The sequence below is a fragment of the Corvus moneduloides genome, chromosome 11 (genome assembly GCF_009650955.1).
Source record: "Corvus moneduloides isolate bCorMon1 chromosome 11, bCorMon1.pri, whole genome shotgun sequence".
Lineage (NCBI taxonomy): Eukaryota > Metazoa > Chordata > Aves > Passeriformes > Corvidae > Corvus > Corvus moneduloides.
Genome location: NC_045486.1, coordinates 17,792,250 through 17,816,777, shown reverse-complemented (window position 1 = coordinate 17,816,777; position 24,528 = coordinate 17,792,250). Strand labels below are relative to the sequence as shown.

General features: G+C 42.2%; 1 protein-coding gene across 3 annotated transcripts in view; it reads right to left on the bottom strand.

Moving 5' to 3' along the window:
• RAD54L2 (RAD54 like 2) overlaps positions 1 to 24,528 on the bottom strand; it is a 68,294-nt gene that overhangs the window by 38,969 nt on the left and 4,797 nt on the right. For 2 of the 3 annotated variants that reach the window (XM_032121376.1, XM_032121380.1), the window contains exon 2: positions 7,368 to 7,574. In XM_032121376.1, the coding sequence (XP_031977267.1) occupies positions 7,368 to 7,518 (151 nt within the window). In that variant the 5' untranslated portion in view covers positions 7,519 to 7,574. Of the gene's footprint in view, positions 1 to 7,367; positions 11,344 to 24,528 lie in introns of those variants that run through there. The other variant, XM_032121378.1, reaches the window with a different exon arrangement.

Here is a 24,528-nt window from a genome sequence, read left to right as displayed (position 1 = left end):
CACCTTCATGCTACTCTCACATTAGTGACAGCTTTAAGAGAAGAGATAAAAGAGGCAAAAAAACATTTGAAAAACTCCATATACATATATATAGAAAATGCAGAGCTATGGACGTGGGCTGCTCTTGAACTGCATAGAAAGATTTCTATTTTGTATTCCATCATACGCAATAGATCAAAGGGAAGGAGGGAGAAAAGAGGGGGGAAAAGCGTAGCTGGTTATAACACCACATCATTTCACGAGATCTGCCAGTCCCTGCGCCCAATTGGCGGCTCTGAAGGAAGCAGAGCTCTGGCGTCATCACCTCCTTTTAAAGAAGTAAAGCAAGTCATTACTCCAGGTTATATAACACTCAGACTATGCCAGACTTTGTGCCACCCTCTCAAAAAGGAAGCCGCTGACAGAGAGCCTGGGAGGCGGGCAGGGGAATCACCGACGCTTTCTTTCGGAGCTTCCCCCTGCTCGGGATAAGCCAAGGAGATCGGGAAGAGTCCTCGCGTTCGGACAGAGCAGGCAGCCGGAGAAAGGCTCAGCGGCTGACCTGCAGCGTCGGCAGTCCGTAATCCCCTGCGCAGGGGGCTGGGGGACAGCGCTCCTCAGGATCTCATCCTTCCTTCCCACAGCAGCCCTCAGGCCACACCTCACCCTGCTGAGAATAACCCAGTTCACAGGGTTAGTTAGAATGCTGGAATCAGTCAATAAAGCCCCCGAACCTCATGCACCACTCCTCCCACGCTCCTCCCCATTCCTCACAGATTTATGGGCACACAGCCTGTAGGCAAGGGACCTCTACTATCCTCCCACCACCGAAACTGCCCCAGCACAACAAAATGCCCAGCTAGGCAATCTGCAGCTTTGGAATCGGTAGAAGGGGAGATAACAAAGCATCCAGCACTGGCTGTTCTCAGAAAAGCACCCAAGAGGATTTTTCTTTAACATCACAACTCAGTGAGTCCAGTAAATCCAGTTCAAGGAAGTTGGGTGCCACAGGGTCTGCACAATGTGCTGGGGACACGGACCCTCTCTGGCTGGGCAGGGCCAAGCCCCTCAGACTGCACACACGAACACCATTTTGCTCTGACACACACACACACTGTGCTCCTAGGAAACTGCCAGGATAAATACAACAGGTAAAATCTGCAGCCTTCTGTAATGAAGCAAAGTTCCCAGAGAAATCAGTGGGGCTCTTGCCTAAATGAGAGGCAAACCTCCTTTGCAATTTCAATGTAATCCTTCTGTATTACTCAGTAACCAGGTCTGCTAAAACTGCAAATGCTACCAATCCCGTCTCTTTCCACCTTTGATACTAACTGCATCTTTGGTATTTTATTCAGCTGGATTGTGGAAACACAGATGCCAGACAGCTCCTAATTTTCTGGGTCCCAACCCAAGTCTCGAACATAAGGTTTGTGGACGCAGGGAGCGTATGCTGAACAGACATAAAGCTCTTATCACTTCCAGGAACTGAGAAAACAACAAAACCCCCTCAACTTCTTATAGTACATCACCTGAGAAATGCATCCACTATCTGCAACTGGATGCACATTTACCGAGTTACCCACAACCATCTGAGGCTGAGCCCCACACTCTGCACCTATATGATAAAGTACATTTAAACACTCTGATCCATCAGAATCATTTTCTAATGTAATGAAGTTTCCTGTGACAATTTGATTAAGTTTAAACACATGTCAATAGGCAGGATATTAGTTTACAAGTAAATTCTTTTACAGGTAGTGATTGTTTTAGTACCTCTATGACACTACATAGGCCATCCTCTTTGCAGGAAATTATTGGCTTGGAAAACAGTCTACATAAAGTTACCACAAGCACGAAAACCTACCTGGCTTTTAAAGAACATCAAAGTGCACAGTGGTACATGGAAGTTCAGGTTTGGCTCTTAACTAAGACCAGAATTTTTGCTTAGGCAACAAACCTAGACTTGGGCAGAGGTTTGCTTCCCTCAGGACACGCCCTTCCAGCTTCCTTGGAAATAGTACCGGTGGGCTCTAGAGGGAGCTGCATCCAGCCACAAGTAACCAAAATAAAAGGATCTACATAAGGAAGTTCATCGAGAAGGAAAAAGTGAGATGATGTCAATCATCACTCTTCCCTTTTCCCAAGAAATCCACCTTGTGCACTGCAAACATCCACTTGTAGATTAAACTGCAGGATTATCACTTATGGGGACTCACCACTCTGGCCTTTCAACCAACAAAAAGAGCCTGCTCTCCAAGCCAAGCTTACTCAGATGGGCTTGTGCCTTTCCTTAGCCCCAGCACCCGCCCCTAGCTAAACAAGGACAGGAGATCAAAGCACGTGTCACTAGCCTGAGGGAGGAAGCACGCAGCAACCAAGTCCACTGTGCCACATACTGCAGCAGATGGAAGCAGGGTTCCTCAAAGAGCAGTTATGTTCTCTGAGGCTGCCTCGACCTTGGGATGCCCATCTGCCCTTGGTGCCACCTGGAGACACAGCTGTGAAAGGCTGCTTTTTAAAAGGAGTGAAGAGATTAAAGCAGTAAGTACATAATTGCTCCTCCTCTTCTTAAGGAATAAATTTAATTTTCTAGTAGATAGGAAGGACAACTTAAAACCAGTGTTCCCTAAAAGAAAATGCTGTGCAGTCTGGTCAAAAGTAGAAGGCAATAGGTCTCAGGTTGTTGGGACAAATCTCCATTTACCAACACAAGCAGGATCATTCATTTCAAGTAAAAAGTGGAGGGAAATTACTTTCTAACAGCAGTTCCTTTTTTCTTCTCCTTTTTATCTCCAGCAGGACGGGCCTTTCTAAATCTGGATATAAAATTATATAGAATAGGCTACCATTTAGCAAGATAGGAGACTGTCTCCATACTCTGCCTCTCTCTCAGTTTCATACAGGTGAGTATAACATGACCTAATTTATAAGAAAAACTACAGACAAAAAGGAAAAACTCATGTATTTGAGCAGGAGGAGCCTGCAAAATGAACAGATTTATACCAAGGACTTTCCTCTCTTCCCCTGTAAGGACAGAAAGTTGCTTTGTTCCCAACCACACGCATCCAGCTGGGGACTCCCACACACCCCAGTTTTGTTTTGTTCGAACACTTTGTTGGAGAGAAGAAAAGATAGAATGATTTGGGGTGGGAAGCACATGAACAACGCCATCTCCAAAATGAGCAGCATATCTCTGTACCTCAAGGATGCATTCCTGTATCATTCAAAGAAACATTAACCCACACTTCTACATGACTTTAAAAACAGACTTCCAAATAATTTCAGCTTTAATAACTCCAGGTGCTAATGAACTTTCTAGTAAGTATGGTGTTAACTACTCATTTTTTCCATCAGATTAGACAAAGAAATTGTCCAGGCAGCGACAAATCGATTTTGCTTTCAATGTAATTGCCCCCCACAATGACCCACAAAGGAGCATTATATTAAACAAAATCCACTCCTGCTATAATTTCATGCCAACATTTTTTTCCCCTCAACAACCAAGTGAAAATTGTAGGAAAAGCTGATCACGCTGGACCCCTTTAAATGAGCAGGCTTTCCTCTACTGAGGATTCAAGGGAAGCAAAGATCTTTTCAAGCTTGGATCAGCACTGGCTGCCATCTAAAGTCAAAAACTCCTGCCTTGGTATCATGAGAAACTCAAAACTGTGAGTACCAAGTGGCAGCTCAAGTTCAAGAGGAAAGCAGCTACTGAATTGCACTTTATAAAAGTGTTTCACCCATATACTCAAAGGCAAGAAAACAAGCAACTTGTCATCACTATTAATAGCAGAATTACAGCAGTATGTATGAATAAGAGAGAATTAATTCCAGAGACATCAATCAGAATAATCCAGAGACATTCTGAAAGTGGTAAAACATAACTGTACAGTGGGATTCATTCAAACACTCAACAGCTTTCCTCGGGAAAGCTCTGAGGTATGAACGGTCCGTGTATTTGAAACGATCTGTAAAATCCATATTGGAGGTTTGTTTCCTCTTTGCTCAAATTAGCTTTTATTCCTATGGAGTCCTACACAGCCCTGAGCAACAACCAGGATCAGAGAGTAAGTGCAGGACTTGAAACAGCCCTTTATCTCTACAGTCATCAGTACATCACATTTCTAGTGAAAAAGATTTAGGGAGCTAACAAAAAAAGTTCTTAGCAGTCACGCATTGCTATCACAAAATCAAACATGATAAAACAGGTGCTGCAACCCACAAGTGATGAGAAAACAGATGAAGTGGGCAGGGATGACAAGGCTGGAAAAGCAGTGGCAGCCTCTGGCTAGGATTGAAGCGTGCTGCTGGGAGGGGTGTGCAAGGCTGGCAGCCCAGGAAGGGGCTGTGTCACGGTAGGTATGTTCTGGAAGGAGCATTCTAGAAAAAAAAAAAAAAACCAACTAAAGCTGTAAGAGCTCCTACACATGATGCTAAGGTTCATTAACTGACCACTACTGAAGAAATGGATAGAGGATGTAAGCCATGAGGTTATTACCTTTCACTCACTCAGAAATATTCAGAAAACTAGCTTTTCATGCTCTGTTGTTTCCTTGAGGGCAGGGGGCAAAGGTTGAAGAGCTGCTTTCAGCAAGACTGAAAGTCTATACCTTTCAGTCCTTACCTACAGTTTGAACTGCATTCAAGTTCAAACTAAACTCCAGACCACCTATACTAAATGCAAACAAAACTGAGCAGAAATGAGAAAAATGTACCAAAACTGAAGATAGCACTCAAGCACCAGAACATAAAAAGAACTCCTAGAAAATTATGGAACTGAAACTACACATGAGGATTAACTCAACACACAATGTGTATCAGAAAGACAAAAAAACAGGTTAAACATGCAAAACACAAGTCACTGCTAAGTCTGAGATGATACTATCCACCACCACCAAGTGTGGATAACATTACATTAACACTGGAAAGCTCTTGAGTCACCATCAGGACATGGAAATCCTAAACAAAGCCACTATTTTGCAAGCAAACTGTAAAAATGTTAGTTTTGTAATTGATATAATCACTATTATTTAAAAACATAATCAGTTTCAGTTTGGAGAAAATGTTTTTGCAGCCTGTCATCCTTCCAAGGAAATAGCTGTGAAAGATTAATAATCATCTAAAGCTTGTAGTTCTAGAAATATGCAAGAGCCCATCCACAAGGGAAAGATCCCCCCAGGATCTCCAGTGGGATCAGAACAACCACAATACCAGGAGGGGAGGAGAACAGCACAGCTGGGAATAGGGACAACAAAGTTTTAACAGAAATTATTAAAATTAAGCTTTTTAAAAGCTTCATAATATAAACATTAGAGCACTGCATCCCTTCTTATGAATAAAGCTGTCTGTTCCCAATATGGTATTTATGAATGAGGTTAATCTACAAAGAGACAGGACTACAAACATCAGATGGGCAAAATAAAACAAACCTCTTAATTCTGAAGTTGGTTATATTTCATAGGCTGAAGAGCCAGAGACTGGTTTATATTAGATCTAAGGTGATACAGATGCCAAATGACATTTTGGAGCTAGTGTGTAGCTGTAAGAAGATTATCAGGAAAAGCAGACTGGACACCTCCACAGAAGATAATAATTATACATCTAAGCACCCAGAAAGCATTCTGATATTGTGGCAGACAGAATTAAAGCTAAACAATTTGAAACCTCAGAGGCAATCTAGCTTTGCTCAGCTCATGGAAGGGAGTTTTCCCTTGCACCTAATGAACAACCATAAAAATATTTTATGTTAGTTTTATGTAAATTGTCTTTTTACTGTTCCTCATTATTTTCTACATTTGTTAAAATTTATTTTTAATTAGTCACTACAAAAATATAAAACAAACACGTTTCTAGTGTTTTAACATGAAAATAAACAGCTGTCGTTAGCAGTTCACAATGTTCTGTATACCTACACTGATCTTGTTTGCTTTGGAAAGAATAATCCTGACAAACAACTCTGAGTATTCACTCACAATAATACAGATGTTGATGATAAAGTACATAGGTCTCTGATAAAATAACCATGAGGCATGACCCACTTGGACATGACATACAGACACTCCCTTCTGTTAATAGAAGTCTGGCAACCACGTCACACTTCCTACTGCTCCACCGGGTGCAGGGTCCTGTGAACAAAGCGACATCCTCATCACCAGTCTCTGAGACAGAGTAATCTGTGACCTTGTAACTCTTCTGTACTGGGATTGGGAATTCCTTTGTTTCTTACCTGAACTAACACTTCCATTTCTGCTACTTTCTCATTAGAAACATTTTCTCATTATCATGTGAATAATAAAAAAAAAGAGGAATACAATTTGTTTGTGTAAACATTTTTATGAAAGCATTTAAAATCAAAACAGTATCTTCAAGTAGCACATGGCTGAAAGAATATAAGAACAAAACAAACAACACTTAAGGACAACAATTTACTTTGAAGCCAAAAATTCTTTAGTAACTAGAAGAGGGAAGTATCTGTTTTTAACACACATTCTATGCTAAGAAAAGGAAGATTATTCTCTGTAGGTTTAGGTAGGTGTATTCAGATACCTGCATAGCCTTCGAAGTTATTAAAAATTGCAATTTTAAAGGAAGCAGATAGAGCACCCCTTTAGGCTCTGGCTACAGTTTTGTGATACAAAGAGTTTGATGGCAAATTCAGCATGGGCAATTCCCACCTGAGCTCTGCATTCCTGTCTATGTGCCCTAGAACATCAGCCCATCTGCTGGACCAACAAACATTTCTACGATCATGCCATGACCCAGAACAGTTACCTAATAACACTCAAACGTAACCTGCACAGCACAGGCCCACAAACACCTGTATTGGCCCTGACCTGAATTGTTCCTCTCCTGAAGAGGAGAGCTGGGCAGGTGGAACTAAGTGAGGATAGAAGGTGACAACTTTGTCAGCACTTCCATCTTTCATCTTGTCAAACAAACAAAGAAGAACCCAACCTGTATGTTGGCAGAAAAGAACATTTTCCAGCTGTTAAAGATTATTGTGAATGAGCAATAATTGTCCATAGCATCCATCAAATTGTTCACGTATGGGGCAAGTCAATGATGTAAATATATTTATTTTCACCACATCCTTTAAATAATACAAGTAATTGTAAATTGACTTATTTACTTCTTTATATAATTGCTTCCCCAAAATTTGAAGCTATTTTAAAAATTCTATCCTCCTTACCATTTATGCTTGTGGCTTGTTTTCATGATGGAAATTTTTTCTGTCCAGGAGACCATATTTAACATATATTAAATCCCTGTTTAGGCTAAGCAGCCACATAAGCACTTCTCCCTACCCAGAGCTGGATAAATCCTAACCCTTACACAATCTCCCAAGGGGTTACAGCCAGTTCTGTATATTCCCAACCCCATTCACTCACCACTTTCATCAAGTAAGTCCTCCTCATCATCCCCATCATTGTCCTCCTCCATCGCCTCCTCCTCATCTTCCTCCTCCTCCTCTTCCATATCCTCCTGCTCCAAGTCCGGGTCCAGGTCCGGATCACTCCCTGAGATTGACTCGTCTGACATGATTCCCAGTGGTGCTCCTTGTGCATTACCTGCTCATGTTCTACCGTGAGGCAGCCCTGAAAGGACACAAAAGAGCTATGTGAGCCCAGCAAATCCCAACCTTTGAGCCTCAAGGCTCAACATCATAGCAGGATTGCTGCACATACCAAACCAAATCAGCCTTTTAAATAACAGACTTAGATATCAGACAAAGCACAAAATCCTGTGTAGAAAACAAATGCCATAAGAAATGGATCATAATGATACAGGCCCAACATTGAAGAATCTCCATCTCTTCATTGGTATCCTTGACATGCACACAGCAGGAAGATTCCTGGAATCAATGCCTGATTATTCAGAGATGCAAAAATTAATAAATTATGTGAACAATTTCAGAACACTATCATCCAAACATGAAGCATACAAAAAAGGATCAGTGTCAGCATCCCCTCTGGATATGTGTTAGCCTGATCCCTGCAAACACCATCACAGTGTGCAGACATGGATCAGAGACAGAAACCCCCTCCCGCTTCAGTTGTACCACTGCAAATTCACCCAGCTCCTCATCACAGCCTGGCTGAACTCTCTGATCCAGCCACACACCAAAAACCAGCGTTACCTTCATAATTCAGGCAGAAGACCACAAAGATCCAGTTTCTAGAAGTTGAACTCCCTTTGTAAAACAGGGCAAGAAGAAAAGTAAATACAAAGGAAGAATGGAGCAGACAAAATTTGCATTTCCTTTCTCTCAAGGACAAGAACTGGGGCTGGCTGTGCATAACTTCTCTGCTACACCACTCCAGTGCAACACAGCAGAAATTGTGGTAGAACACAAAAATAAAGCCTGAAGAGAGGACCAGGGCAATCTCAAAGACACAAGTTTATCTGTTCACATCATGCACTGGCACTCCTGGACAGTGATGGGTGAGCACTCCTCTTCCATACACACAGAATGATCCTAAAGGAGCTGTGTATGATGGATGAAAAGAAACACAACCAAGAAAGGAAAATAAAGAAGGCATTTTGATCTTAAGGAACATAAGCAAAGGATGTATTCAAAGATCAAGCTGCAGAAGAATTACTACCCACACATTCTTCAGAAAGCTTTAAAGAAAGATGAAGGAAACATTTTCTCATCACTCACTTCCCACTGCCCCCTACTTATACCACATTTCCACTGTAAACTATAAAATATCTGAGAACTAATCAGACACTTTAAAACAACAACAACAAAAAGACTAAACCCCAAACTTCTAAGCAAATAAGGCAGTTCAAATATCTATAAACACTTTAAATTTCATTTCATTTAACACTTAAATTTCATTTTCAGCTGTGTTTCAGAAGTTACCAGATTAACTCAGAAACCTGAAGGTTGAAGACAACTCAACACCCCTGTAGCAGGGCTGAAAAATCTAACTGTTGAGTATGCTGAATTATTCCAGCTGAAGTCATCAGCTTCTGCTCTGCCCCTCTCAGCTCCTCAGTAACATTGAAGAGTGTCAGAAAGAAAGTAAACACAGGGAAGAGAATCTCTTTGCAGAGATTGGCTTTGGAACAGGAAGCCTTTCAGCACTCAGTCCCAGGAGCACTTTACCACCAGGCAGAGACAACTGAAGTCCTTACACTACTACACACGTCACACAAAATTACTTGGCTTAGTCAAGCAGATGGTAGAAAAGGCCAAAATCCGAATTAGCTCAAGTGGAACTGTGCCAATTTACACAAGCCAAAGATATTAATTCAGCTTCTGTGGTCGGCTGGTAGGCAGGTACAAGCCCAGTTGCTGTCAGGCTGCTGCAATACAGTGACCTCCAGCATCCCTTGTTTTCTGATGGCTGGTGACTTCAGTCAAGGGCTGCAGACACAAAGCCATCTATTATCAGAAGTTTTTCCTAACAAATGTTGTGCTAAAGTCTATGTGTATTTCAAAACAGTGACTTATTTTTTCTTTTACATAGAAAGAACGTTCCCTTCCAGCTGATATTCAGCCCTAATGAAAACAAACATATTCAAACTTGTAACTTGCAAAGCTGCACATTGCCTTACATTTCAGGAGGAGATGGTCAATAGGGTCACCTTCGTGCGTCACCTGGGATTTCAAGGGGATTTATTTATTCCCATGTTGTCCATACTGCGCTATAAACCACCTTGAAACCATATCCACAGAAGCATATTTTAAAATTTCTAAGTTTTACTATCCCAGCAAACTGACCATGACCAAAACAAAACCAAACCAACCAACCAAAGAAACACAAACACGGCTAATACGGCAGGAATGAACTCATCTACAAACAGAAAAAGCAGAAGTGCTGTAATGTCACTAAATGCTCCGGGTCAAAGAATGACACATGATACAGCTTCTCCCATCAGTATCCTCCTGTGTGTCATCCTCTCATGTTCCATCATTTGTCCCAGAACCTTAAAGAACAAAAAAACCAAATCAAAACACTCTCTGAAAATTGTTTAAAGGAAAGGATATGAGTCTCTGTATTTCCATAGATAAAATCAAACCTAGTGGAGAGCAGCTCTCCCTCAGACTGGAGCACAAAAGGGCTCGAATCGAAGCTTTATTTTTGTTTAGCAGTGAGTACACGTTCTGTATAAGCCAACTCCTGACACCTGCTCGGCAGCCCCGGCCATATGCAGGACAGTTGAACAGCAGCTTTTGAAAAGACTTAATTAAATCTCGCAGAGCTGGGTGAAACAAAGATGGTTAACTCCTCTGTGCCTATTGTCGTGCTGCCGTTTATCTCGGTGCCTTCCCTCCCTCGAGCTGCACTCGCTGCCGCTGCCCGAGCCGGGTCTCGGGAGGGTTCCCACCCTGCCTGGTGGCAGCGGGAGCAGGCAGCAGGTACGCGGTGCCCAGAGCCTGCCCTCGTTTCTCACACCGATCTGACCCAGTTCGGAGCCTCCCACCAAGGGGAATTACACAACAGGGCCAGATTGTGGCTGCCGCTACTGTTTTATGGCTGAGTTATTCCAACCTGCCCCATCTCCTGCCTTTGCACACGCAGGCACACTGTGCTCAGTGTTTAATCGCTGGAGGAAGGGCACTTTGCGAGAGATAAACTGATTACCTGCCACCGGACTCTTCCCAGTTCCGCACTGGATTGGCCATGAGCTGCCCCCGAGTGGGATGTGTGCCTGAGGAGGGTTTCAGCTCCAAGAAATGCAAATCAAACCCTCTGCACCACCCGTACAGCAGATAGCCAGACAGCCTTCCAGCACTGTGCCTCAACAGAGGTGAGGCTGCTGAGAAACCGGAGTGGGATATTAGGGAGAAACACTCGGAAAAATTCCTCTTGCTTACTCAGGGAGGAGAAAAGAGCTGTCATGTTTATCCTACCCAGAAGTTAAACCCTGCAATCAACTGCACATCAAATTAACATCCAAGACAGCCTCTCTCATGTATTATGTCCCGTCTTTCAACAAAGATAAAAATAGTTCTCAAGTTTTTTGGGCTTTGCTTTTTTAAGGTAGAACACTTCAGATAGTAAGTAAATGCCATGTGCTGATGACTGCCTCCTCCTCAGCCTGCACAGAAATGAGGCCCACTTCTAGATGAGGAAACCTTGAGAATTTGGACACATTTCTGTCATCCTCTTTTTTTTTTCACTCTGCAAAGCTTTAAAATCACTTCTTACATATAAAGTTGAGAGAGAAATGTGAAAGCAGTTTTTCTCCTTCTACATAATAGTTGTTCACTACAGGGTCATGTATGCCACGAGCCAAACTCTTAGGTGAAACAGCAATCATCAGGGGATGTGGGGACTTAGGGCATTTCTGTACATCACTTTCATCAGAGGATCCACTAGCACTGTAAATACTAAACCATTATTTAATTAACTATTACAAATACCATCGAGTAAAAAGCAAGGGTGCAAGACAAGGCAGAATGGAGCCCTTCCTCACTTGAGGAGGAGGAGCAGGGTTCCCCCCTGTACCTATAAAAAGCCACAAAAGCCAAAGTTACTTTACAGAAGCTCTTGGCCCACTACAACACAAGGGATTTAGGCACAGGACATGCTCATTCCCGAGTACACAACCATCCCATACAAATCCCTTCAGAAAGGGCAGGTTTAACACTAATGCTGCTCCAGTGCTGAACAGTAAAGAGGATTCCATCACCTCCCCAACCTCCAGCCAAGGCCAATATCTGGGACTCATCAAGATTTGTCCCTTAAAGCCTGTTTTGTAACCAAGACTTCACACTGGCCATTGTGGTGCCTGGCCATAGAAACAGGATCAAGCACACCGGCAAATCACAAGAGGATTTGCACAGACAGTTTAATAAAACCAGGTATTTCTAAGACTGTACTGCATAACGCTCTTCAGTCTCTGTTAGACAGTCATGTTAGATGGTAATAATAATTTCCTTTTATGTTTTTATTTTTTGTTTGGCAGCAAAATAATAAAATGGTTGGTTGGGGCCATAAGATTCCTCTTAATACGCTCAGCTCACACACAAACACTCCAAACTGGATGTGTATGAAGGTAACTGCTGGTTCCCCAGGATAAATCTCATCTGCTTGTTAGATCACTACTGGCACCATTTTGGTACCTCATAGGCAGCCTTCAGTAACAGAACACTACTATAAAGCACACAGCTACATCAGTAAAGGAGTCATGAGCTTAAGCTTCTCTATGACAAAAAGTCTTGTAACAGTTTGCAAGTGATAACTTGCAATGTTATTGCAAAATAACCATGCTACTTCTCTGTTCAATTTAACAATCTAGTAAGAAATAAACCTGAGATCAGTGGTTTTGAATAGTTTGATTCTAACAAACACTAGAATTTCTCTAATTTACATTATGCAACATATTAACACCTCTATTAAATTATCATGTAAAAAATGGTGGCGGGGGGAATCACCTAAAAGGATAAATATTTTTTCAAAAAGGAGCCACCAGTTTTACTACACTAGTCCAGCAGACTCCTATATGCTTTAAACAAAGCAAAGAAGTGTTTACTGAAAACCCAACAGGAACTTATTCCCCCCACAAAATTGCATTTAAAGCCATCCTTAATTGATGACTTCGTGATTTAAATCCCTTCTTCTTTTGCAGCCCGAGACTATCGAGACTCCAGCTATGCAGTTTCTCTGCTGTGACTCACAGCTAACTGGTGGCCACACACTGCTGGCTGGGAAGGAAGAAACCAATTCTCCTCCTTTATTTCATCTTGCTCAAATCACAGACTAAGTGGCATTGATCCCCTCTAAGTGATGTGTTCTCCACAGGAATATTAAACTGAAGGAAAAAGAAGCAGCCTGTAAAATCATAAATTGGGGAGCATCTGCTTGTCCTGGACCACTCTTCTGAGGAAGGCAAGCGTGCTTCTCCCCATTCCACATAAATACTGGACAATGGATCTAGCCTTCACCCACACTGGATGTGAGTATTAAGGAGCCCACTGTGATTTCTGGGGAACAGGAACTGAGACAAAAAAATAACAGACAGCTTTTAAAAACACATCCATATATCAGTTTTGAGAGAGTTGCAGGACCTGCTCTTTTATTCTCTCCAGGCTAACAATCTCCCTCCTAAAAGGCACCACAGAACTAAAACCAGCCTGAAACTGGTTGTTCCCCGACAAAATAAACAACAAAAGCTGCTGCAAGAAAGAGTGGGAGAAATGAAAAAAACCCAAAAAAACCCCAAAACCCCCTAAAATCTACCCATAAAGAAAGAAAAGGGAGAGCTAATCCTTCCCCTCTGCTGACATGACAGCGCTGGCACTGAGAATGTGACAGTGAACATTACATAAGGCCTGGCTCCCACTGCGATCCGAACAAAAAGAGCCAGCGTGAGTCAATGGCAGCATCTGCAGCTCCTTACACAACCTGAGCATCCATCACCTGCTGCGGGAGCCGACCGCCAGCCACGGGGACCTGTCCTGCAGCTCGGGAGGGATGTGGGAACACCCTACTGCCGGCAGGGGCAACGTTTTGTAACCCTCAAAGAAAACCTGAACTCTCCATAAAATGCCAGTGCTCCCTTCCCTACAGACTTTGTGAGGTTTTTCACCTCTGGACACAGCCAGCAGAAATGGGCAAATGTTTTTGTGTTTGTATTTATGTACATATATATAGATATGTATATAATTATTTGCCTAATGACTGATGCATTGCTTTTAAAAGCAATTTTGTTTAATTGTATTAAAGCAGAAACTGACTTCCTATAAGTCAACTCTTTCCTTTCAAATACTCAAAATGTCCTCACCAGTGAACCACCACAGAAGAGCAGTTTGTTTTGTACTGCATAAAAGTTCAGGCTACCTGAGGTAAGAAGCATGTGATCAGCACGGCTTCCAGTAATTACTGACGTTCATCTGGATTAACACCATCACAAAATAACAAAATTTTTCTTACTTCACAGAATCTCCATCTGGTTTTAGCTGTCTGTCAGCTTCTATCTAAATGGCACTTGCATTACCTGCTAAAGGAAACTCTCCTTCCCTGATCACTGTTTCTTTCAAAGCAAACAGCATTTCAATATAAAAGCCACTTTTGAGTGTTTTTACATGTTTTGCCCATGCGGCTGCAGCTATAGAGAAAACAACCAAGACCTGTGTGGGGAGTAAAACCCTGAGAAAATATTTCAAATGATGGGGAAAACTCAGTAGTAGGGCACAGCGTGTCAGGATTCCAAATTATATCCAATACATTTTATATAGCAGATTAATTTGGGAAAGACTTGCCTACCTTGCATTAATGATTACCATTCTCAAATTCCAAAAGATAGGTTTGAAAAGTCAGCTCATGGGAGAGGTGTGCCAAGCTTTCTCTTTGTGAACACCCAAACTATGTCAAGATGTGAGTCAATTCCCAAGCAGGGAGGATACAGATAACTGGAAGATCCCTCTAGAGTTTAAGCTCTTGTCATACATAGGTGCCAGAGAAGAAGTTATGTAATAAATCAAGACTAAATTACATAAACAGAAGCAGTGGAACAGAGAGGAGTGAAAAGGCACGGAGCTATTCCCCTCTCAAGGAAAGATCAGTCACTGTCACTCTTTGAAGACAAGCTGTGCCTTTGGTCATTGAGATATGCTAACATTATGGCTTACCTCTTTGAAGGGTATCCCTCAGACACAGACTGGTACAGCTCATAAACAATGTTTTTAGCTTTCAGGATGAGGAAAACTGCAAGTTTTCCAAATGTTAAAAGGCCTAATTCTATCCTATTTTCTCAGTATCACAACATCTGCACGCTCTTCTCTCTTTGCCTCCCAGAGAAGTACATTTCCTTACAGGGGAATGATTCACTGCCTTCAGCTGTGTCCCTGCTCAGGAAATGAGCTTTCCCATCAGCAGCAGTCCAGGGCAGCCCACCATGCCCTGTGAGACAGATGCCAGTCACATTGCACACTGGCATCACCAGACCACAAAGTAAACACAACTCTGCTTTGGGTCATGGGTCTGCATTTCAGTACTAAGAATCACAGAGGTCTGGGAGCTTGGTTTTGATGCCTCATCCTTCTCCCTCTTCAAAACTGGACTTAAAATCTGAGGTTCAGGTTTATGTAGTTTGCAGAAAAAGGAAGAATTCCACAAGGGTTTGTTCCTCTTTATTACCTACCCCACCTCCAGGGGACGATTACACCAGGGATGAGGAAGTATTACTTATGCCACCTACAGTTTACCAAAGAAACTTGAACAAGAGCAAAAACAAGAAAGAGGAAAACCAAAAAATCTTGAAGTAGGAGGAAATGGAAATAAATAGTTTTGAACTCATGTGATATGAGGATGACAATTAGCATATGTTAGACCCAATTTTCTGCCATGCAATCAGACATTAAGCTAATTTTTATTGGATTCCAGAGTAGATTAAAAATCCATTAAAGGATTAAAAACTGTCATAAACTTCTTTCAGAGTCATTCCCTCCGAAAGTCATTCCTTCCCTGCAACACTGCAGAGTGCTGGAAAAACTTAAACATTAAGCGCCACTTTTCTGCTAGTTTTGAGAACAAAGTCAGCAAAACCTGTTGATCTTTGCCTTTCCCACTAAACAGGTCAAAATGAAACACTCACACTGATCCTTATCTATCCTGCACAAATACATCTGTTTTGATAACACTTAACATTGACACTACAGGCAGCTCACAAGGAAAGCAACTGAATGAAAGAGCCTCCTGTGGTTCCGTCCTTAATAATGGAAGCGCCACTTTCGTTGTGTTTTGCCAGTTGAAAACTTCCCAATGGTTTGGACAGACCTGAAAGGGAAAATAATGCAGCTTACTGCCTCTCCCCATAGAGCACAAATAACCCAACACACTGCTGAGGGGATCGTTTGCATACACACAAAAAATCACCCCAATGGAGATAATAAATATTATTTCACGAAAGAAACAGAGCTATGAGTCTCATGATGTGCATATTACATGTTTAGCTTATAAAATTGTGAGTATACGACTCTACATACTGGAGTTTACTTCCAAAAGAGCTTTAAAAGCAGCACAATGCAAGTTGGGCTAAGGAGATACACAAATATTAGCAGGAAGATAATATATCCTGAGGGACACCATGCCCTTTCGGTAAACGTATCCAACTGTCCTGTCCCAACTTATGCCAAACATACCAGCCAACACAAGCATATCCAGTGTTAAGCCAGGAAGGAGCAATTGAAAAGGGACATATTAACAAATTACTGTAAAATACCGTATGACAAATAAGCACCACAACAGTCATCTAGAGAAGTAGCTGCTGGCTACCAAACATAGCTCTTTTAGAGTAAAAATGTCACTACTTCCCAAGTGTATAAATTCACTTAACTTTTGTTAATGCTAGCAATGTCTTTTGCAGTACTTGTTCTTACCAAACACACAATACTGTACATTCATACCCACACAGAATCCAAAATGTTACATTTCCCAGATTCAGAAGCAGAATGACAAAGAGCACTCGGCCGTGATCTTCAAACAACCCACAACCTTTTGGGTATTCTTTCTCTCAAAGTTAAGAGCAAGTCTCAGTCAAGTGCTTTCCCCAAATGACCACTTTTTCTATCAAAGCTCATTTAGTGTTTGCAAATACTGCCTGACTGGCAGCCGTGCCCAGTGAGCAAGAACAGAGGGAACAGCAGGAAAGTCAGGTCTTCTTGTGTCGTCTTGACTTGTTACAATCCCAAGTGAAGGCAACCATATGTTGTAACAAGTCAACATCCCTACACTCAGATGCTGTTATCTCCCCAAATAAAACAGGAATGGAATTTCTTGCCTCACCACTATTTTTTCTCCCCTCCTTTTCAATTATTAGTTAGATTATTGAATTATTAGTCTTGAATCATAGAACTGTTTGGGTTGGAAAAGAGCTCTAAGATCATAGAGTCCAACCACTAACCCAGCACTAACCCGTGTCTCCAGGCGCCACATTGATGCATCTTCTAAATCCCTCCAGGCTCATGACTTCACCACTTCCCTGAACAGCCTGTTCCGATGCTTGACAACCCTTTCAACGAAGAAATCTTGCCTAACATCCAATCTAAACCTCCCTAGCACAACTTGAGACCATTTTCTCTTGTCCTGTTGCTTGTTCCTTAAGAGACCAACCCCCACCTGGCTACAACCTCCTTTCAGGGAGTTGCACAGGGCAATAAGGTCCCCCCTGAGCCTCCTTTTCTCCACGCTGAGCCCACCCTGCTCCCTCAGCTCCTCCTCATCTGACTTGTGCTCCAGACCCCTTCCCAGCTCCGTTCCCTTCTCTGGAGAAGCTCCAGCATCTCAATGTTTTTCTTGTCGTGAGGAGTCCAAAACTCAACCCAGGATTTGAGGTGCCTCGCCAGTGCCCAGCACAGGGGACAGTCACTGCCCTGGTCCTGCTGGTCACACCAGTGCTGGTACAAGCCAGGTGCCATTGACCTCCTTGGCCACCTGGGCACACCTGGGCTCACATTCAGCCACTGTTGAACAGCACCCCAGGTCCTTTCCTGCCAGGCAGCTTTTCAGACACCACTACAGCCCCAACCTGTAGTGCTGCAGGGGGTTGTTGTGCCCTTCCTGCCCTCCAGGAGATCAACACTCCTGCCCAAACTGGTGTTACCTGCAAACTTGCTGAGAGTGTTCTTGATCCTCTCATCCAGGTCATTGACAAAGATACTAAATAGGAGTGGACCCAATACCAAACTCTGGGGAACCCCACTAGTGCCCAGCTGGATGTGGCACCATTCTCCACCACTCTGGGCTTGGCCATTTTTTTTGCCCAGTCACTTAACTGAAACTGCTCATTTATTTAATTATAGGAATTCTTGATTATCATTGATTTGGGCTGAAATAAGAAATTTATGTAGTAACTACAACTCTTATTTTGATGGGAGATTTTGGGTACAGTTAATAGCATTCTTTAACAGAGAAAACTAATTACATTGCACTTCCAAAGGAGATTTACTGGCAATGCTGTAAAATCTCAATCAACTTCATTCATAGTTATCCCCTTGTTAGGAATGAAGGAGGCAAATGATAAAAGTTAAAGACTTTCTCATCACAATAAAAGGATAGATATTCACAAAGAGGTTCCACACTAGCACAGAGGCCAAGTATCTCATTCTGTTAAAATAAGCATTTCCCTGACCAGAAGTATTGATTTAATTGAAATATAAGCTCTCCTCTCTTGCTTTTTGTGAGTGCTACGGTAAGTACAGGAGGAAGGAAAAGGCACCTTTAAGCTATTTTTTTTAAGGAAGAAATTGAAAAAAAAAAACAAACCCCAAACAACCCAACCAAAAACATTTTCCTACAGAGTCTGCATGACTAAGCAGATCACCCACTTCTCCAGTGTTCTCTACTCATTATCTGGGTCTTACTTCCCTCAGGCAGTTAACTATTGCCATTCTAAAATAAACAAATTCAGATCACACACCTGAACTACTCCCACATTCATTGGAGAACAGGATGTGAAGTTACAGTTGACAAAGTTAAAAATGCTGGCTAGGGTAAATCTTACTATGCATTGTCCAGAATTAAGAGCTCCCCCTCACCAAAAAAAAAAACCAGCTTCCCCAGGAAATTCTTCTCCAGAGATAACAGGACCACATCCCAAGACTGAGGGAAAAATCAGAAAAAAAAAATCTCTTCTGGGATAACAGCTTTTCTCCAAATACCTGATCTCAAAAGCACTTCTTCAATTCCAAATCTTCTCTATTCCATGCAACAGGTCACCTTGACACCCAGTTTTCAAGGCAACTGTTGCTCCCTATTTAGAGCCTGTGTTACGCTTTGTATACTAAGAACAAAAAGGCACTGGTCTTGTGAGGTTTATTTCTTGGTCCCATTTCCTCAATTCCTTGATACCTACGGACAAGGAACTTAAAATCCAACTGATGTCACCCCTCCTACAACAACTCCTCGATTTAAGAAAATATTCTTTTTTCCTGCTATCTCCTCCACCCCAACGTCCCCTATAAAAACAAGCTGGTTTTTCTTACTTCCTATGCCCGGAAGCTTGTGTTTGGCTGCTGAGGTGCATTCCATAACCCTGGCATTTTTTTTAAGGAATATACAGCTCTTGCACTACTTTGGGAAAGGAGAAGCCACAGCCAGATGCCTTTTCACACAAGTGTTAAGTGGCAATGCTGCAAGAGTAATCGAGCCTCTGGACAGTTACATTACACTGGGAATGTTGTTCCTTTTGCTTCCGTCGGTGAGTGATGCAAATAATAAATGCAAAGACTGAATAAAAGAGCGCACTAAACAGAAGATGGCAACCAAACCCTGATGCTAAACCCACCAATTAGAGAGACAGAGACGTGCCTTGACGCTGACAGACAGTTTTCAGATTTCAGAGGCACCACAACGGTAATCACCATTCGGCCTTGATTAAGTTACCCATTTTCCCTCTTGCTGACTGCAGCCTCCCAGGCCTCGGACACATTTTCTGCAGCAGCTGCTCTTTTCCCAACTCACACACTGCTCCCACACCGTGCCAGCACAACCCTCTGCATGGCTGGACAGCAAACTGATTCAGCTGAAAACCTACCTGGAAGCAAAATTCAGTTCCTAAATGTGATTTACCACAAAGCTGCATGAACAGCTGTGTGGGCACAAAGGGAAAAACCAGTGAGAGGGTGAGAACATGCAGCCCTGGGTATGGGCTCACCAAGCTGGAGTCACTGTCACCAAGGCCATGCTCTAAGCAGCCAGATACTTACTGCTCCAGTGCAGGGGCCGGACAGCATTTCTATTTGAGAAAATGAGATGGTCCTCGTAACAAAGCTTCCTTGCCTTCAACGCTCCAGCCCAAAGGATGATGCATGTAGCCAAGGCGAGATAATTTTCTCAACTGTTTCTTTCTTTGAATAGTCATGGCATCACTATGTGGTTTATGCAAACTGTTTCTGAACTTCATTTTGCTGGACTTTTTCAACTGAAAAAAACAATGCAACTGCCACTCAAAGGGCAGAAGTATCATAATTTATATCATGCAATCAGACACCCTTGCTGTGCATCTCTCTCTCCCCACAGCAAATACTTTTAAACTGCCCAGAGCTCAAAGCAAAATACACCTCCTCATGTAAGTCCTTAGCATGTAACATCTTTAGCGAGAGCCTCTGTGAACAGGTCCTTGCAATTACACACAGGCACTAGAAAAGGCAGGATAAGGCTCTGTTTTAGGGAACAGGAAGATAAGCTGTCCCGACCCTGAGAAACTGCTAACCAGCACTGACAGAATCTTCTCTGGGTCAGGGCATGTCGCCTTCTAAACGCACTCAGAGGGACTTGTTAAAAGAACACCTTTATGGGGTGACAAAGGGAAGTGATGCAATCTGTACCATGAGAACAAATGGGTAATTTCTTTAACCTCATGAGGAGGAATTTACTTTGGCCATGATGACCTTGCCTGAGATCAAGGGCTGATTTTTAGTACTTGAATAAGAGAATCACTTTCTTTAGTTCTCTGCCTTTCTTTGTTTTCGTGTTGTATCTTATTATGTCTGGGATAAGTAGATATTCCTGGGCTGTATTCCTGAACACAGACCTTTCCCCAAGAGCCACTGTGGGGCTATAAATACATACCGGTGTATGTAGCCTCTCATGCACATCCCGTGTTTGCCTTGTGTTCGTTTCACTCAACACTTGAACTTCACCCAAACTGCTCAAGGAGGCATAAACACCCTTGGCACAAGGTCCTAAAAGTCCTCTCTCATCCTTTCTTCTCACAAGAATGAAACTGCCACTCCACAGACCACTGCTCTTGGTCTCGATTTTCTGACCCAGGCCACAGGTAAATTTTTCACATTTTATAACTCATACTAAATAATGTCACAGCCAAGCAAAGATATAAGTGAGAAGAGACAGGTCCCCTCAGCAACCATGACAAAGATACCTGTCTGGTATAGGATATAGGAGGAGCTCCAGCACATTAAGATTAAACAAAATAGAAAAAACTGAAATCCTTATCTCCCAAGTTCTACCATCTCCTCCAATCCCCAGAATCTTATACAGACTCCCAGACAATTAACTCTCTTCACCTTCAATCTTCCCTTCCATAAAGCAACTGCAAAGAGAAGCCAGCAGATCACTGGGGAGGAGGGGGGGAAGGCAAAGAAACTGTTCACTTATAACCACTTCTGTCTCTCGTCACTGCCTTCTCTTTGTCAGCAAAATGGGTCAGACCAGATAACAGAAAGGAGAGCAAGAGATGCAGAGGAGACACATCCCCTCCAAGCTGCAAGAAAATTCAAAGATAAACAACTTCCCTCAACAGAAGTATTTACCTCTAAGTCTTCCTGTACAGGTCAGCGCAGGAGTGCAAAAAAAGAAAACAAGATTTTGCTGAAATAACAAAGTAAGTATTAGAGGAGAAAAGGTAACACTTGGCTGGAAAACGCTCCAAGGAGGTAACTTCTTTCAGCAAGACAACCTCTTTCAGTGATAAAAGAAGTCACTTGTTATAGTGCTGACCCTTCCCCAAAACCAGAGATCCTGAACAGACAGCTTACATGTGATGCTTGCTGGAAACACCTTTTCTGCACAAGGGCTGTCAGTGTAGGTGCTCATTCCCTGCCAAAGTCGAGGGGTGCGTGGGGAAAGGCCATCCAGGACAATCTGCCAGGAGCAGATCATCCAGCTCCTGCATTTCCCACAGCCCTTCCTCCAACACATGACTGGGCATGTACCCATCCTGTGATGGGGAAAAGATCAGGATGTCTGGAAAGGTGCCTACCACGCACAAGCTGCTGTCACAGCCAGACTAGTTCCCATTGTACTTCCAGAAGGGCTTAGGAAAACATCCCGAACCAATTGTGCACTGAGAACCTACAGACAACCAATAATCTCCCTAATGGCCAAGGCAGGAGAGGACCCACAGGTTTTTCCTCTCTACATCCTTCACTGCTTTGGCAGACAGAACACAACAGAAACCATTCCTCTGGTGGACAAGGGACACACTGATTTCATACTGGCAGAGGCACACAAGACACAACGTCTTTTTGCATTCACACTCAGAGCTACCTCTGCCAGCAAGAGCATATGCAATTTCTTCCCCCAATGAAAAAGCAATTTCTACAGAATGTAAAAACTACTCACTACTGGAGTAAACTTCTTAAGAGCACAGTATCAGATTTTTTTGAGAAAAAACACTGCGGAAGATATTTCAACCTGTTCAGGAAATGAAATAGCCATCCCTGTCCTTCCCCATACAGACCCTTCCTCTCCCCATCAACAGAAGTGACAGTGCTTCCCAAATAAAGAGATCACAAATATTTGATTTCATTTAAGTACATGGTCCATACAAGCACATTTATTCCCTCGAGAGAAAATGTACACTTAATAGATTTAAAGGAGTGCTATAAGAGAACAACTACCACCACCAGACTCTTTGACTGACTCTAGCATGGGCAGGAAAAGTCTGAACATGACTGGGTGAGACCTCTTTGGCAAGTGCCAATGCCTCTGCACTTGTATGGTAGTAGGTACACTTGTACATTTACAGTGCATTTCCTCACCCATATCTTTCAAATTAAACTTCTCCTGACTTGATGACTTCGAGAGATGGAGACATCCTAATTTTCCTTAATACTCACAAGCATCTTCCTAATGTCTTCAGTGGTTGATCACATTCACTGTTAACAATCTGTGCCTTTTTCCTAATTTGAAATAATCTTTTTAACTTCCAGGCACTGGCTGCTATTGTATCTTTTCCCACTAAATTAAAGAGCCCTTTGGTACACAGCCCATTCTGCCCAAAGAAAATTGAGAAACTTTTAAATACCTTGCAATAAGCTAACCCGATTGAGCAGTTCAAGAAAAAGTTTTATAATGAGCACTTTAATCACTTAAATAACATTGAACACTACATCTTTCTTGCCTTTGAACATCTCTTTAAAAACACCAACATTAAACCTTGTCAAAATACTCTGCAACTGATTTCACCTCTCTGCCTTTATTCAGTATTTCCTGTTATTATGAATGTACATTAGTATTTAAAAAATCAATTCGCTTATTTTAAGCTCTGAGGACTCACATACTGCCATATATCTGCTCTGCTCCTGCCATCCTTTCCAAGGTCACTGGTTTCTGGAAGCACAATTCTGTATTCTAAACCTACAGCCTCCAGTCTTTCCCATAACATGCATAACGTGCTCCAGCTCTATAAAAACATTTGGCCATATTAAACCCAGTTACCCAAACAATTCAGAGGACACTGTACAGCTGCTGCTCCTTCTTCATGCATCACCACTCAGGCACAACCTTTACATAATCCACAAATTTGAACAGCTCTAATTTCATGTTTTCTTCCAGGCCACTGACAAAAATACTACAAAGCTCTGGACCTACTATAAATCCCTGAAAAAATCCTCCATTCATATTCTGTTTTCCACATCTACTGTTTTTAATCCAGGTGTTGACTCACAGATCATACATGAAACTGTATCTGCTGAACAAGATTCACTTTTCAACAACACCCTCATTGACTGAAGGAGTCATGGGAATACAATTACCACACAAATCCCATTTGTAAGTATGTGTTTGATACAAGAGATTTAATTAGAATTTTTTGATCTTCCAGAGCACTGCTACTCCCCAGCCACGTAACAGAGTCTCTTTTGCTTCACTAATTTTGAGTAAATCCCACCAGCAGCCCTCCTCAATCAATTCCTTTTTGAGCAACATTCCATTTCCCACATTGACTCAGCAGGCAGTGTGAGCACCTGTGCTCCACTATCCACTTCCAGGCTTTGACAGGTCCACAGATTTTGTTTGGTTGGGGGTTTGGTTGGTTGTTGTAGCAACAAACAGCTAGAGCAATTCACATAAGATTGATACACTTTTAACAACCTATTTATTCTGGATTCAACTACTCCAAATATAATGACCCACACTTCATTGACACTGATGTTCTGGGTGAGACTTGAGAAACTAGAGAAAATCTTTGGTGAATTATCATGTCTCTAAAATGTCGTTTCCACAGTTCTGTTGGGCTAGAAAAGTTTTCTTCACAAGAATTTTAGATTAAAAACTTTCATTGTGAAGAGAAGAAAGTACAAGTCAAAATAATGTTACTTCCACTGTGTTTCAATTACTTCCCATCCTATGCTTGCCCTACAAACGCTTTATACCTGACCAGCCACGTTCTGCACTTTCTGTTGGTCAATTTTGCCTTTGTATAGCTCCACTTCTTTGTTAATTAGATCAAGCTGGCTTGCCACACAGAACACCAGAGTAAAGTTTTCTGCCAAATCACTAGAAAACCTCTTTAATTATTTTTGTAAGTTTAGTGCCTCTCTTATATAAAGGCATGTTGTTTTGCACTTGACTCGACCAAAGTCCTTCTGGTTCAGTGTAAGTTTCAATGTATTTGTAACCCAAGAAAGCATGTGCACATGTTGAGTTTTTCCACCTCTGGTTTTCTACTTATATGCCATCAGAGGTCCACGAGCATAGAAACTGTTACAGTAGCAGAAATTTTGTTAATACACTTAATTCTTACCTAGCTCCTACCAGTACCACTGTGTGTGCATGTGTGGAGGAGGAGGAGGAGGAAAGAGTAACTCAAGTCATATCAGCAAGAAACTAGTTCATCTCAACTCTCCTC